The sequence below is a fragment of the Hylobates moloch genome, unplaced genomic scaffold, assembly GCF_009828535.3.
Source record: "Hylobates moloch isolate HMO894 unplaced genomic scaffold, HMol_V3 SCAFFOLD_9, whole genome shotgun sequence".
Classification (NCBI taxonomy): domain Eukaryota; kingdom Metazoa; phylum Chordata; class Mammalia; order Primates; family Hylobatidae; genus Hylobates; species Hylobates moloch.
In genome coordinates this window covers 78,860,057-78,874,866 of record NW_026652284.1, presented here as the reverse complement: position 1 = coordinate 78,874,866, position 14,810 = coordinate 78,860,057, and the positions used below count along the sequence as shown (strand labels likewise).

The following is a 14,810-nucleotide window of genomic DNA, read 5'->3' as shown; positions in this document are numbered from 1 at the left end:
TCCTAATAATGTTTTCAAATATTTGTATTCCATGTGGATTTTATGATTCATAAACTGGATTATCATCAGTGCTCTGTTTTGCATTCCTGGCACATGATGGCCACTGATTGAAAATGCTATTGTATTCCTTACTGGAATTGGCTGCCTTCTACAGTGGGGAAGCATCTGTTCTGCAGACCTTTTTCTGTAAAGTATCAACATGTTTTTCTTCTGCTTTTCTTTTGTGAGGAATAACAGAGTATATGTAAGTGAAATATAATTTTGAAAAAACATAAATGTTTCATTATAAAAATATAAAAAGTATCAAATGAAATTATAATACTAATCTAAAATATCAAGAATAAATTAAGAATTTTAAAAAGTAAAAGCTGTGGCTTAAAAGTTTTCAACACCATCACCAAATTATAAGTGAGTTTTCTAGTTTCGTTTAACTAGTTATCATTCCATCTGTACTTTATTAATTTCTATTTGTGTGTCACCCTCTCATTAGTGAATTGAGTGTTCATGCTATTTTTATTGCTATTTTTTACTGTCAATTTGTAAATTAGATTAGCATTCTTTAGCAAATTGACTACGTAAGTAAAAATAATATGCAGTAAGATCAATCCCTTCCAAACTTAATTCAATGTTTTTACAATTTTATCTAAGCCAATTGTGTGAATCCAGAGGTTCAGGCTTTATTGTCCCTTTGTAGATTCAACTCTAATGTAGAATATAGGGAGGCTAAGGACTATTTTATACCAATCAGATGTTATGTTTCTTGTTAAGTTTAATGGTCACAGTATTGAATCTCACAAGGATAAGAGACAAATGACTCACACAAGTTAAAATAGACTTAGTGTTTTGGGAATAAACTGGTTGCAACCGTGATAAAATAAGATATTCAACCAGCAGATTTGAAGAAAGGAACTGATAGAAAATCATCTTCATCTCTTTAGTTCGGAAAATGAAACATGTTCTTGCAAACCTGTAGTATAAGTTAAATGGGCTTAAGAAATGCTATAGATAGTTTAAAAGGCTTACATAATTAGAAGGTAGGTCTTAGGCTTTAGAATTAGACCTGCCTAGAATTCTTGCTTCTCCACTTATTTGTTGTATGACCTTGGACAAATTATGAAACCTATTTGAGCCTCAGGTTCCTTTGCCTAAGAGGAATAATAGCACCTCTGAGGGTTAATAAGATAATTTTTTTTTTTTCCCCTTTGAGATGGAGTCTCACTCTGTCTCCCAGGCTGTAGCGCAGTGGTGTGATCTTGGTTGACTGCAACCTCCGCCTGCCAGGTTCAAATGATTCTCCTGCCTCAGCCTCCCAAGTAGCTGGGATTGCAGAAACGTGCCACCAAGCTTGGCTAATTTTTTGTATTTTTAGTAGAGATGGAGTTTCACTATGTTGGCCAGGCTGGTCTTGAAATCCTGACATCAGGTGATCCACCCACCTCGGCCTCCCAAAGTGTTGAGATTAAAGGCGTGAGCCACCATGCCCAGCTGAAAGAGAATTAAAAAGACCTTAGCATAGTGCTTCCAACTCATTGATAAGTATTTTTTCATTGTTAAATAAATGATCAACTGAATAATTCTAGTTAATGGCATTATTTCCTGTCCCAAAGTATAATATCTTTAACAGCTATTCTATGTTTTATAATAATAGCATTATGTTACTAGAACCTCATAACATTGTCTTTCGTTCTGTGTTTTGGCATTACCTCATAATGGGGGATTTAACATTCATTCAATAAATTACATAATAAGAACATTGCTTTTTACCAGACATCAGGAATACAACTGTAAACAAGATCTGGTTACTGCCCTTATAGATTTGAGAGTCTAATGGGGGATTTAGACAAGATAAGTGGATAGACAATTACAGTACTGTAAAATCAGCATAAGCACAGAGTACTATGGGAATACAGAGGCATGACACCTAATTCAATCTTGGGGTGTCTGAGCTGAGAAGGAATGTGTCTGAGTGTAGTTCTAATGTAAAAAGTTGTTGTAAAACACTCCATCCAAATAGATCTGTGTGTGTTAAATATATAGTCTACTCATCTTTTAAGAGCTAACTCAAGTTCAGCCTCCTCTGTGAGGCCTTCTTCACTTTCTAAAGGCAGAGTTAGAGGCTCTACTCTTGGTATTCCCATTTTACTGTCAACACTTTTCTTGTAGCACTTAATAGATTGTCCTGTAACTTATTGTTCACATGGTAGTAGATTTCCCTTAGATCTCAAACTCCCTAAAAACTGAAATGGAATTAAACTATCTTATTCATCTCCAATGTCTGGTGTACTACTTGATGTACAATAAAAGCTTGTTGGATCATTAATAAGTGAAAATATAAATTTATTTATTCATTAAATAAATATTTATCAAGTACCTACTGTATGCTAGGTGTTTTATTTATTTATTTTTTTGGCATTGGAATTGAAGAAGAATTTATTCTTCAAAAGCCACTCTACATTGAATACATACAATGAACAGCAGGTAATTATGGAAATTAGCATGACTGATGAAAAAGCCATGATGATGGTAAGGACTGTAGAAGTGTGTGTTTGGGGTTACAACAGTTTTCAATATTTACATTTGAATATCTTACATATTAGCATAATTTTTACTTCTAAATGATAGTGCATAATTACTACATAATTCTTTTTTTATGGTTGTTTTTTATTTTATTTTATTACTATACTTTAAGTTTTAGGGTACATGTGCACAATGTGCAGGTTTGTTACATATGTTTACATGTGCCATGTTGGTGTGCTGCAGCCATTAACTCATCATTTAGCATTAGATATATCTCCTCATGCTATCCCTTCCCCCTCCCCCCACCCCACAACAGTCCCCAGAGTGTGATGTTCCCCTTCCTGTGTCCATGTGTTCTCATTGTTCAATTCCCACCTGTGAGTGAGAACATGCAGTGTTTGGTTTTTTGTCCTTGCGATAGTTTACTGAGAATGATGATTTCCAGTTTCATCTGTGTCCCTACAAAGGACGTGAACTCATCATTTTTTATGGCTGCATAGTATCCCATGGTGTGTATGTGCCACATTTTCTTAATCCAGTCTATTGTTGTTGGACATTTGGGTTGGTTCCAAGTCTTCGCTATCGTGAATAGTGCCGCAATAAACATACGTGTGCATGTGTCTTTATAGTAGCATGATTTATAGTCCTTTGGGTATATACCCAGTAATGGGATGGCTGGGTCAAATGGTATTTCTAGTTCTAGATCCCTGAGGAATGGCCACACTGACTTCCACAATGGTTGTATTAGTTTACAGTCCCACCAACAGTGTAAAAGTGTTCCTATTTCTCCACTTCCTCTCCAGCACCTGTTGTTTCCTGACTTTTTAATGATCACCATTCTAACTGGCGTGAGATGGTATCTCATTGTGGTTTTGATTTGCATTTCTCTGATAGCCAGTGATGATGAGCATTTTTTCATGTGTTTTTTGGCTGCATAAATGTCTTCTTTTGAGAAGTGTCTGTTCATGTCCTTCACCCACTTTTTGATGGGGTTGTTTTTTTCTTGTAAATTTGTTTGAGTTCATTGTAGATTCTGGATATTAGCCCTTTGTCAGATGAGTAGGTTACGAAAATTTTCTCCCCTTTTGTAGGTTGCCCGTTCACTCTGATGGTAGTTTCTTTTGCTGTGCAGAGCTCTTTAGTTTAATTAGATCCCATTTGTCAATTTTGCTTTTTGTTGCCATTGCTTTCGGTGTTTTAGACATGAAGTCCTTCCCCATGCCTATGTCCTGAATGGTATTGCCTAGGTTTTCTTCTAGGGTTTTTATGGTTTTAGGTCTAACATTTAAGTCTTTAATCCATCTTGAATTGATTTTTGTATAAGGTGTAAGGAAGGGATCCAGTTTCAGCTTTCTACATATGGCTAGCCAGTTTTCCCAGCACCATTTATTAAATAGAGAATCCTTTCCCCATTGCTTATTTTTGTCAGGTTTGTCAAAGATCAGATAGTTGTAGATATGCGGCATTATTTCTGAGGGCTCTGTTCTGTTCCATTGATCTATGTCTCTGTTGTGGTACCAGTAACATGCTGTTTTGGTTACTGTAGCCTTGTAGTATAGTTTGAAGTCAGGTAGCATGATGCCTCCAGCTTTGTTCTTTTGGCTTAGGATTGACTTGGCAATGCGGGCTCTTTTTTGGTTCCCTATGAACTTTAAAGTAGTTTTTTCCAATTCTGTGAAGAAAGTCGTTGGTAGCTTGAGGGGGATGGCGTTGAATCTATAAACTACCTTGGGCAGTATGGCCATTTTCACGATATTGATTCTTCCAACCCATGAGCATGGAATGTTCTTCCATTTGTTAGTATCCTCTTTTATTTCATTGAGCAGTGGTTTGTAGTTCTCCTTGAAGAGGTCCTTCCCATCCCTTGTAAGTTGGATTCCTAGGTATTTTATTCTCTTTGAAGCAATTTTGAATGGGAGTTCACTCATCATTTGGCTCTCTGTTTGTGATTGGTGTACAAGAATGCTTGTGATTTTTGTACATTGATTTTGTATCCTGAGACTTTGCTGAAGTTGCTAATCAGCTTAAGGAGATTTTCGACTAAGACGGTGGGGTTTTCTAGATATACAATCATGTCATCTGCAAACAGGGACAATTTGACTTCCTCTTTTCCTAATTGAATACCCTTTATTTCCTTCTCCTGCCTGATTGCCCTGGCCAGAACTTCCAGCACTTTGTTGAATAGAAGTGGTGAGAGAGGGCATCCCTGTCTTGTGCCAGTTTTCAAAGGGAATGCTTCCAGTTTTTGCCCATTCAGTATGATATTGGCTGTGGGTTTGTCATAGATAGCTCTTATTATTTTGAGATACGTCCCATCAATACCTAATTTATTGTGAGTTTTTAGCATGAAGCGTTGTTGAATTTTGTCAAAGGCCTTTTCTGCATCTATTGAGATAATCATGTGGTTTTTGTCTTTGGTTCTGTTTATATGCTGGATTACATTTATTGATTTGCATATGTTGAACCAGCCTTGCAACCCAGGGATAAAGCCCACTTGATCGTGGTGGATAAGCTTTCTGATGTGCTGCTGGATTCGGTTTGCCAGTATTTTATTGAGGATTTTTGCATCAATGTTCATCAAGGATATTGGTCTGAAATTCTCTTTTTTGGTTATGTCTCTGCCAGGCTTTGGTATCAGGACGATGCTGGCCTCATAAAATGAGTTAGGGAGGATTCCCTCTTTTTCTATTGATTGGAATAGTTTCAGAAGGAAGGTACCAGTTCCTCCTTGTACCTCTGGTAGAATTCAGCTGTGAATCCATCAGGTCCTGGACTCTTTTTGGTTGGTAAGCCATTCATTATTGCCACAATTTCAGAAGCTGTTATTGGTCTATTCAGAGATTCAACTTCTTCCTGGTTTAGTCTTGGGAGGGTGTATTTGTCGAGGAATTTATCCATTTCTTCTAGATTTTCTAGTTTATTTGCATAGAGGTGTTCATAGTATTCTCTGATGGTAGATTGTATTTCTGTGGGATCGGTGGTGATATCCCCTTTTTCATTTTTTATTGCATCTATTTGATTCTTCTCTCTTTTCTTCTTTATTAGTCTTGCTAGCGGTCCATCGATTTTGTTGATCTTTTCAAAAAACCAGCTCCTGGATTCATTAATTTTTTGAAGGGTTTTTTGTGTCTCTATTTCCTTCAGTTCTGCTCTGATTTTAGTTATTTCTAGCCTTCTGCTAGCTTTTGAATGTGTTTGCTCTTGCTTTTCTAGTTCTTTTAATTGTGATGTTAGGGTGTCAATTTTGGATCTTTCCTGCTTTCTCTTGTGGGCATTTAGTGCTATGAATTTCCCTCTACACACTGCTTTGAATGTGTCCCAGAGATTCTGGTATGTTGTGTCTTTGTTCCCGTTGGTTTCAAAGAACATCTTTATTTCTGCCTTCATTTCATTATGTACCCAATAGTCATTCAGGAGCAGGTTGTTCAGTTTCCATGTAGTTGAGCGGTTTTGAGTGAGTTTCTTAATCCTGAGTTCTAGTTTGATTGCACTGTGGTCTGAGAGACAGTTTGTTATAATTTCTGTTCTTTTACATTTGCTGAGGAGAGCTTTACTTCCAACTATGTGGTCAATTTTGGAATAGGTGTCGTGTGGTGCTGAAAAGAATGTATATTCTGTTGATTTGGGGTGGAGAGTTCTGTAGATGTCTATTAGGTCCACTTTGTGCAGAGCTGAGTTCAATTCCTGGATATCCTTGTTAACTTTCTGTCTCGTTGATCTGTCTAATGTTGACAGTGGGGTGTTAAAATCTCCCATTATTATTGTGTGGGAGTTTAAGTCCCTTTGTAGGTCACTCAGGACTTGCTTTATGAATCTGGGTGCTCCTGTGTTGGGTGCATATATATTTAGGATAGTTAGCTCTTCTTGTTGAATTGATCCCTTTACCATTATGTAATGGCCTTCTTTGTCTCTTTTGATCTTTGTTGGTTTAAAGTCTATTTTATCAGAGACTAGGATTGCAACCCCTGCCTTTTTTTGTTTTCCATTTGCTTGATAGATCTTCCTCCATCCCTTTATTTTGAGTCTATGTGTGTCTCTGCACGTGAGATGGGTTTCCTGAATACAGCACAATGATGGGTCTTGATTCCTTATCCAGTTTGCCCGTCTGTGTCTTTTAATTGGAGCATTTAGCCCATTTAAAGTTAATATTGTTATGTGTGAATTTGATCCTGTCATTATGTTGTTAGTTGGTTATTTTGCTGGTTAGTTGATGCAATTTCTTCCTAGCCTGGATGGTCTTTACAATTTGGCATGTTTTTGCAGTGGCTGGTACCAGTTGTTCCTTTCCATGTTTAATGCTTCCTTCAGGAGCTCTTTTAGGGCAGGCCTGGTGGTGACAAAATCACTCAGCATTTGCTTGTCTGTAAAGTATTTTATTTGTCCTTCACTTATGAAGCTTCGTTTGGCTGGATATGAAATTCTGGGTTGAAAATTCTTTAAGAATGTTGAATATCAGCCCCCACTCTCTTCTGGCTTGTAGGGTTTCTGCCAAGAGATCAGCTGTTATTCTGATGGGCTTCCCTTTGTGGGTAACCCGACCTTTCTCTCTGGCTGCCCTTAACATTTTTTCCTTCATTTCAACTTTGGTGAATCTGACAATTATGTGTCTTTGAGTTGCTCTTCTCGAGGAGTATCTTTGTGGCGTTCTCTGTATTTCCTGAATCTGAATGTTGGCCTGCCTTGCTAGATTGGGGAAGTTCTCCTGGATAATATCTTGCAGAGTGTTTTACAACTTGGTTCCATTCTCCCTGTCACTTTCAGGTACACCAATCAGACGTAGGTTTGGTCTTTTCACATAGTCCCAAATTTCTTGGAGGCTTTGTTCGTTTCTTTTTATTCTTTTTTCTCTAAACTTCCCTTCTCGCTTCATTTCATTCATTTCATCTTCCATCACTGATATCCTTTCTTCCAGTTGATCGCATCGGCTCCCGAGGCTTCTGCAATCTTCGTGTAGTTCTCGAAACTTGGCTTTGAGCTCCATCAGCTCCTTTAAGCCCTTCTCTCCATTGGTTATTCTAGTTATGCATTCTTCTAATTTTTTTTCAAAGTTTTTAACTTCTTTGCTATTGTTTTGAATTTCCTCCCGTAGCTCGGAGTAGTTTGATCGTCTGAATTCTTCTCTCAGCTCGTCAAAGTCATCCTCCATCCAGCTTTGTTCCGTTGCTGGTGAGGAACTGCGTTCCTTTGGAGGAGGAGAGGTGCTCTGCTTTTCAGAGTTTCCAGTTTTTCTGCTCTGTTTTTTCCCCATCTTGGTGGTTTTATCTACTTTTGGTCTTTGATGATGGTGATGTACAGATGGGTTTTTGGTGTGGATGTCCTTTCTGTTTGTTAGTTTTCCTTCTACCAGACAGGACCCTCAGCTGCAGGTCTGTTGGAGTTTACTAGAGGTCCACTCCAGACCCTGTTTGGCTGAGTGTCAGCAGCGGTGGCTGCAGAACAGCGGATTTTCATGAGACCACAAATTCAGCTGTCTGATAGTTCCTCTGGAAGTTTTGTCTCAGAGGAGTACCTGGCTGAGTGAGGTGTCAGTCTGTCCCTACTCGGGGGTGCCTCCCAGTTAGGCTGCTCAGGGGTGAGGGACCCACTTTAGGAGGCAGTCTGTCCGTTCTCAGATCTCCAGCTGCGTGCTGGGAGAACCACTACTCTCTTCAAAGCTGTCAGACAGGGACATTTAAGTCTGCAGAGGTTCCTGCTGAATTTTTGTTTGTCTGTGCCCTACCCCCAGAGATGGATCCTACAGAGGCAGGCAGGCCTCCTTGAGCTGTGGTGGGCTCCACCCAGTTGGAGCTTCCTGGCTGCTTTGTTTACCTAAGCAAGCCTGGGCAATGGCGGGCGCCCCTCCCCCAGTCTTGCTGCCGCCTTGCAGTTTGATCTCAGACTGCTGTGCTAGCAATCAGCGAGATTCCGTGGGCATAGGCCCCTGCGAGTCAGGTGCAGGACACAATCTCCTGGTGTGCCGTTTTCCAAGCCCGTTGGAAAAGCGCAGTATTAGGGTGAGACTGACCCGATTTTCCAGGTGCCGTCTGTTACCCTTTTCTTTGACTAGGAAAGGGAACTCCCTGACCCCCTGCGCTTCCCGAGTGAGGCAATGTCTCGCCCTGCTTTGGCTCGCGCACAGTGCGCTGCACCAACTGTCCTGCACCCACTGTTTGGCACTCCCTAGTGAGATGAACCCGGTACCTCAAACGGAAATGCAGGAATTACCCGTCTTCTGTGCTGCTCACGCTGGGAGCTGTAGACCGGAGCTGTTCCTATTCGGCCATCTTGGCTCCACCCTCCCTTAATCCTTATTTTATAAGCAACTAGCAGCCTTCTACTTCATCAGTTTCTGTTGCTTGATCTTTAATTACCTAAAGCTTTAGGTTATTTTGAATAATTTTCACTCTTAAAATAACATTTGTATGTATGTCTTTATATTAAAATCAGTACTAATAGTATTTTTTATAAGTATTAAAACTATAATATATTCATTCTCTTGTTAAGAATTAAGAAATCCAGCTGTCATAGAGAAGTCTTCCCTCATTGCAGTATTTTGCTTGCAGGATGAAGATGAGCTGGATTCCCACACTATGGTGAAGACTAGTGTGGAGAGTGTGGGCACCATGCGGGCCACAAGCACGATGAGTGAAGGGGCCCAGACCATGATTGAACATAATAGCACCATGTTGGAGTCCGACTTGGGGACCATGGTGATAAACAGTGAGGATGAGGAAGAAGAAGATGGAACTATGAAAAGTATGTGGCTTTTTTACATTGAATATTAGTTTTCTAATTTGAAAGGATACTTTTATAGGAACCAAGCTAGTTCTGTGTTACTTTTTGTAGCCAATTGTGGAAAATTTTGTTTCTTAGATTTATGTAACAGTAAAAAAGAGTATGGCACGAGTCACCTTTTTAAAATTGTATTTTAATATAGCAGAAAACACATCTTCAACTTAGAGTTATAGAACTTTTTTCTGTTGAAGGTTGCTAACCTACAGCTTAATTTGCAAAGTATTTGAGAGAAAAAGATAGTGTTCCTAACATTTACTTTCCCAATTAAAAAAGTGAACCTAAAATTATCTTTCAGTAAATTCAATAGACTATTATTTTATGTTGTCCAAATTATCAGTTAAACCACAAAGAGCAGTGCGAGCTATGGGAAGAAATAAGGTGGGAAAATAAGAAACACTAGACAGAGGGATTAAGAGGCAGGGATGCTCATACAGGAGATTCAGTTCCATGAATATTTACTGCTGCTTATCATATGTGAGGCACAGTGCTGGGGGTGCTGCAGTGGCTAAAATGATGATCAAACATTCTCTCTGACTTCCGTTGCTTACAAAGTGATGACAATAGGAATGCTTTCACAGACTAGCACTTCTCTTTTTTAAAAACAGTTTTTTAAGATACTGTAGTTAACATCGTAGATCATTGTGATTTCACAGTTATAGGCAAAAACGAATTTTCTCTTAGCACCAACTGACCTTTTTCTTCCTGTCCTGCTCCTACCCTACTCCTGTGTGGTTAGTGTCAAAGTCTAAGCAAGCAGTAGGCTGCTTTCCACTGAAGAGTATTGCCTCTCAACGGCAGAAAAGCAGAATTACATGACTTCTAGCATTGTAGAACCTAGAAAATTGTAAATATTCAAGTGATTTGCTGGTACTGCAAAATGGATACCGGAATTTTCTCTCAGATACTCCCTTTTTGCCCACCCTTTTCTTTTTGCTACTCCCCCGTGAGGTCTGACCCATAGCTTCAAGTCACGTGGTTCATTACTGCTGCTTTCTTCACATTTCCTAGTTCTGTGTAGCCCACTATGGTTGCATATGTACTTTGGATAGAGAGGATCATGAAGCACAAAATGTAATAGATTGCTATATTGCCATAATCCTGGGGGTGGAGTATGAATTTTCTATCTCCTGCCATTGGTGGGTCTTCTGTGCCTTTTTCCTGGAAAGCAGCCTAAATCTTGGATTTCCTGAAATTCCTAGCTGGGCATCTGACTAGAGTAAGTTTTCTGCATCCATAACGTGCCTGACTCCACTGCAGAGGATGGTCTTGTGGCCTCCAGAACCAGCTAGTGTTAGGGTACAAGTGGACCACAAAGACTCTGTGGTAAAACAGTTAACACATTTTTCATCCACATGTAATATCAGTTTTCCATAAGCTGACATAATTTTTTAACTCAAATTTTATGATTCTTAACAGATCAATTAGATCATTGAGTGCTTTTTTGTGTCTTTAGGGAGTTACTGAGTTCCTCATGAAGCTATATAAACAACTTTTCATGCAGTCATATAGTTGAACATCAGCATATATATAGTAGTTAAGAAAAATGAGTTTTTATAGAATCTAATTCATTTAGATTGTGGTGTATTATATTTCAAGGAAGAGAGAGTAATGATGATGTTTCCGGCATCATACTTTAAAATTATACACCACAGAGTTCTACACATTTTGTGTAGTGACTTTTAGGTTTGACATCCACAAAAATCAATATATGTTATAATTTTGTTATAACTGATTGTATACGTATGACTTTTTGTCACAGAGATTTTATTGAAAACCAGTTTTGAAGTTGAGCAGATAGTGGTTTTTATAGCTGCAGTTGTTTTATGGACCTCAGCAAATTTTAAATCCCATGAGCCAACTTTCTGTGTTTTTTGTTTCTGCAAGTTAGACATCATTCTGTAATGTGGGACTTCAGTGTTTCCAAAATTCTACTCAAGTGATGTTAGTATAACCCCTAGGGATTGTCATATTCTAGTACAGCAGTAGTAAAGAATGTGAAGAAGTTATTGAGGGAAGACTTACTTTTTCTGAAACCACATAATTATTGTAGTTTTGTTTTTCTCATGATCTAAATCTTTAAAACTTCTTAAATTAGTTGGTATGAGATCTCAGCTTATGTCACATCAGTCAAAGCCACATTTGCTAATGTGTCTTTAGCATTTTTGTTCCCTAATAAGATGATAGCAGTATATTATTTTTGGTTTTCTAAAATCTCTACAATGTGTACTGAAGATTCAGATTTTCATCTCTTTTTCCATTGGAGTTTCAAGTGAGTTGCCTGATTTAACATCCTTGTCAGTTTAAATTATGTTTACACTTTCTCTTTTATACCTTTAACCATGAAGCTAGAAATTATGGGCCTATTTTCCTTACCTCTAGGAAGGAAAATTACCCACAGACCCTTTGAAGGGAAGTGGAGAAAAATGACAAAAAATATTTTAAAATTTGATCTACCTTCTAAAAAATGGACATGGACCCTATGGGCACGTCCCAAGGATAACTTTCTAAACCTGTTTTTAGCAATGATGGCATTATTTTTACCCTCCCACTTCCAGTCTTCCTATTCAGATATCCCTAAGGCCTCCTCATTCCCCATGGAATGTCCAGGCGTTAGCTGTGTCACCAAGATCCTTCACAGTCTGGCACTGGCCAGTATTTACATGTGGATCTCTACTTCTTCTTTATGATTATGCTTTATCCATACTAGTCTGTGCCAGTTGGAATTCTGAATGCTTGACACTGGGTAAAAGCAGGTTGGTTGTCATTCAAGAAAATCAACTTAGGATTTCTTATCCTGGAGTAGATTAGGACCAGGTCAAGAATCTGTGTCATCAAATTGATGGGGTAGGAGAGATTATTTCATCATGGATGACTCTGGGAGAGTAGTAGCTTCAGCAAAGACAAGACTGGGGCTTTTTAGTTTGTTCAGCTCAGATCTACTCAGTTAGCTCTGTTTTTATGGAGGAACTTTCTGATCTTACAGAGCTGTGGCTAGATTGGTAGCACTAGTTGCCCTGGAGGGAAACTATCTCTTATGGGTATCTGAGGAAGAGCCATATTTTCCAGCCAGGTTTTTATTTTTCATGTGTGTATCTGTTGTTTCCCCAGATAAGTTACGAAGTTTGTCCTGGTAAGAATGCTGTATAAATCTCCTCTGCTACATAATAGTACATGCTCTCGGAATATTGGTTTCATGAATGAATACTAATTACAGTAGAGTCAGAGTCAAGCTGTGTGTGTGTGTGTGTGTTATAGTAGAATTTAAGATACATAGCTCTGGAAGCTAAGAGAACCTTCAGGTAAATCTCCTGCCTTAGTAAGATACTTTCTTTTCAAGTGTTCTACCATCCCTGCTTCTCATTTCACAGAGCAGACCCTCTGAAAATGTGTTCTTTAAGATACCCATTCAGTGAAATTCTCTAATAAATATAGATAAATAATATACAGTAATCAGAAGTATTTGGGAAATGCATATTTATCCTAGAGATAAATTATTAGAGAACTACAGTATATATTATTAACTTATTAAATGCAAATAGTACAGGAAGGAAAGAGTTTAAAAATTACATTACCCAAGCTTTCCTTCACTTATTTGACCATGAAAAGCTTTTAATGAGGAACATATCAGTGATTAACATCCTGTGTAATAAGTATCTGAGAAACACATTTTGGGAAATGCTATCACGAGAGCCCTCTAGTTCCCTGACCCTAGTTCCTAGTCTGCTTTCTTTTTATTAGCACACCCTCCCTTCACTTCTATATCCAGCTTAGAGGCTATATTTCATTATTTCATTGCTTCTGCCACTCTCTTATATTCTAAACTCCTCTTAGAGGCTATATTTCATTGCTTCTGCCACTCTCTTATATTCTAAACTCCTCTGTCCTAATGTCTTGTCTTTTCTGCCTCTCCTGGAAACTTCGATATGGTCTAGTCTCAGTGTTCATCTTCTCTACATCTTTACCCTGGCTATTGAGTGCTGCTGGAGATCATCTTCCATCTGCACAGATGAGGGCTACCAGATCAAGACCTTCTGCCCCATTTGGGCCCTCAACTTTCCTGGAGGCATGTGTTTCTCTGTTCAGCAATTCCTCATTCTACAGAGTGGCTAGTTTAGATCTTCACTAAATCTCTTCTTGCTACCTCCCATCTCAGTTTCAGTAGATGACGTTGCTCCCTACTTTATAGAAAAAATGAAATGTTATCATGCAAGTACCTAGAGAAGCTGTATAGGTGTTTTAAATGTGGTCTTTGGAATAAGGTTGAAAAATTGAGTCATTCTTAATTTCCATTTCTTTCTTCACCCTTCATGGAAGTAACATCTCATCAGTTCTGCCCCCTAAATATCCCTATCCTCTTCTTATGATCTCTGCTTGCATTTCTTTAGTGCAAGTCCTCATAGTTTCTCACTTGTGAGGCTTCTAAACTGATCCTCTGCCTCCAATCTTCATTCCCTACCCACCATACAGATTTCTGCACATTTCTCTTCTGCTTATGCCCTCCCAGTGACTACCAATTGCTTATAGGCTGAAGCTCAACACCAGTTAAGAAGCAGTATATGCTCTGGTTCCTACTTACCTTTCTATTCCCTCTCCATCCTTCTTCCAGCTTCTCAGCTCTTACAGAGCTTTTTTACCTTTGGCCACTTGCAATGCCCAAATCCTCCTGTGGGATTTATGCTTCTTTTGCTAAATCACGTTCACTCAGGCTCAGTTAAGAGATTGCTTCCTCTACCAACTCCAGGTTAGGAATAAGTGTCCCTCTAATAGGCTCCCATCTTACCCCAAGCTTTCACTCTTACAGCACTGTCGTGCTTTATTGTGAGCGTGTGCTTTTGTTTATTCCCCACTGTATTTTTGATACCTAATACAATACCTAGCACTTGGTAAGAGTTCATGAAATGTTTTCTGAACAAATGATATGGTATAGTGAAAAGCATGGGATGTGAAGCCAAATCATTTAGTAATTGTGTTGCTTAATTCTGTCTGAGTTTCAGTGATATATATTTGTCTCTCTGTTGTGTGTATATGTGCAGGTGTGTGTATTAGGTAAATTCAAAACGTGCCTAGCAGTGTTTTAAATATAGTTGATAATCAATAAAAGATAACATTCATCTGTCCACCCTATTAATTTATCCTTCCAACAACTTGATAAGAGGGAGCATCTGGGAAGCCCTGAGCGTTGTCAGCCCTGCTTCCCATGCAGTGACAAAAATCATATCTTCCTGGGACCGGAGATACTGAGCTATCGAGCAACTCTGTTCTTCCCACCGCAAATTCTTGCCTCCACCTTTCCCAGCCTCCTCCAAGACCTTGCTCTATCTCTCTTTTTTTAGTAAGCTAGTCAAAGGGGCTTCTATAGAGAATGATGATCTCCAAAATGAACTGAGTAGCATCAACATGAATAAGAGGGGTTTGAATGGCAAGATGAACAAATGCTAGAGAAGTACTCAGCGCACTTGGCATCTCCTGACCAAGAGTATGTTTGATAATATCTATTGATACGACTTGAGATGAGAGAA

General features: G+C 38.8%; 1 protein-coding gene across 7 annotated transcripts in view; it reads left to right on the top strand.

The window, feature by feature from the left end:
• The window catches only part of STK3 (serine/threonine kinase 3), a 427,140-nt gene that overhangs the window by 240,858 nt on the left and 171,472 nt on the right, over positions 1–14,810 (top strand). For all 7 annotated transcript variants that reach the window (XR_009214836.1, XR_009214835.1, XM_058443993.1 and 4 more), the window contains exon 9: positions 9,060–9,252. Coding sequence is in view for 5 of the 7 variants with exons in the window: in XM_058443993.1 (XP_058299976.1) it covers positions 9,060–9,252 (193 nt within the window). In the remaining 2 variants the exon portion in view is untranslated. The remainder of the gene's footprint in view (positions 1–9,059; positions 9,253–14,810) is intronic.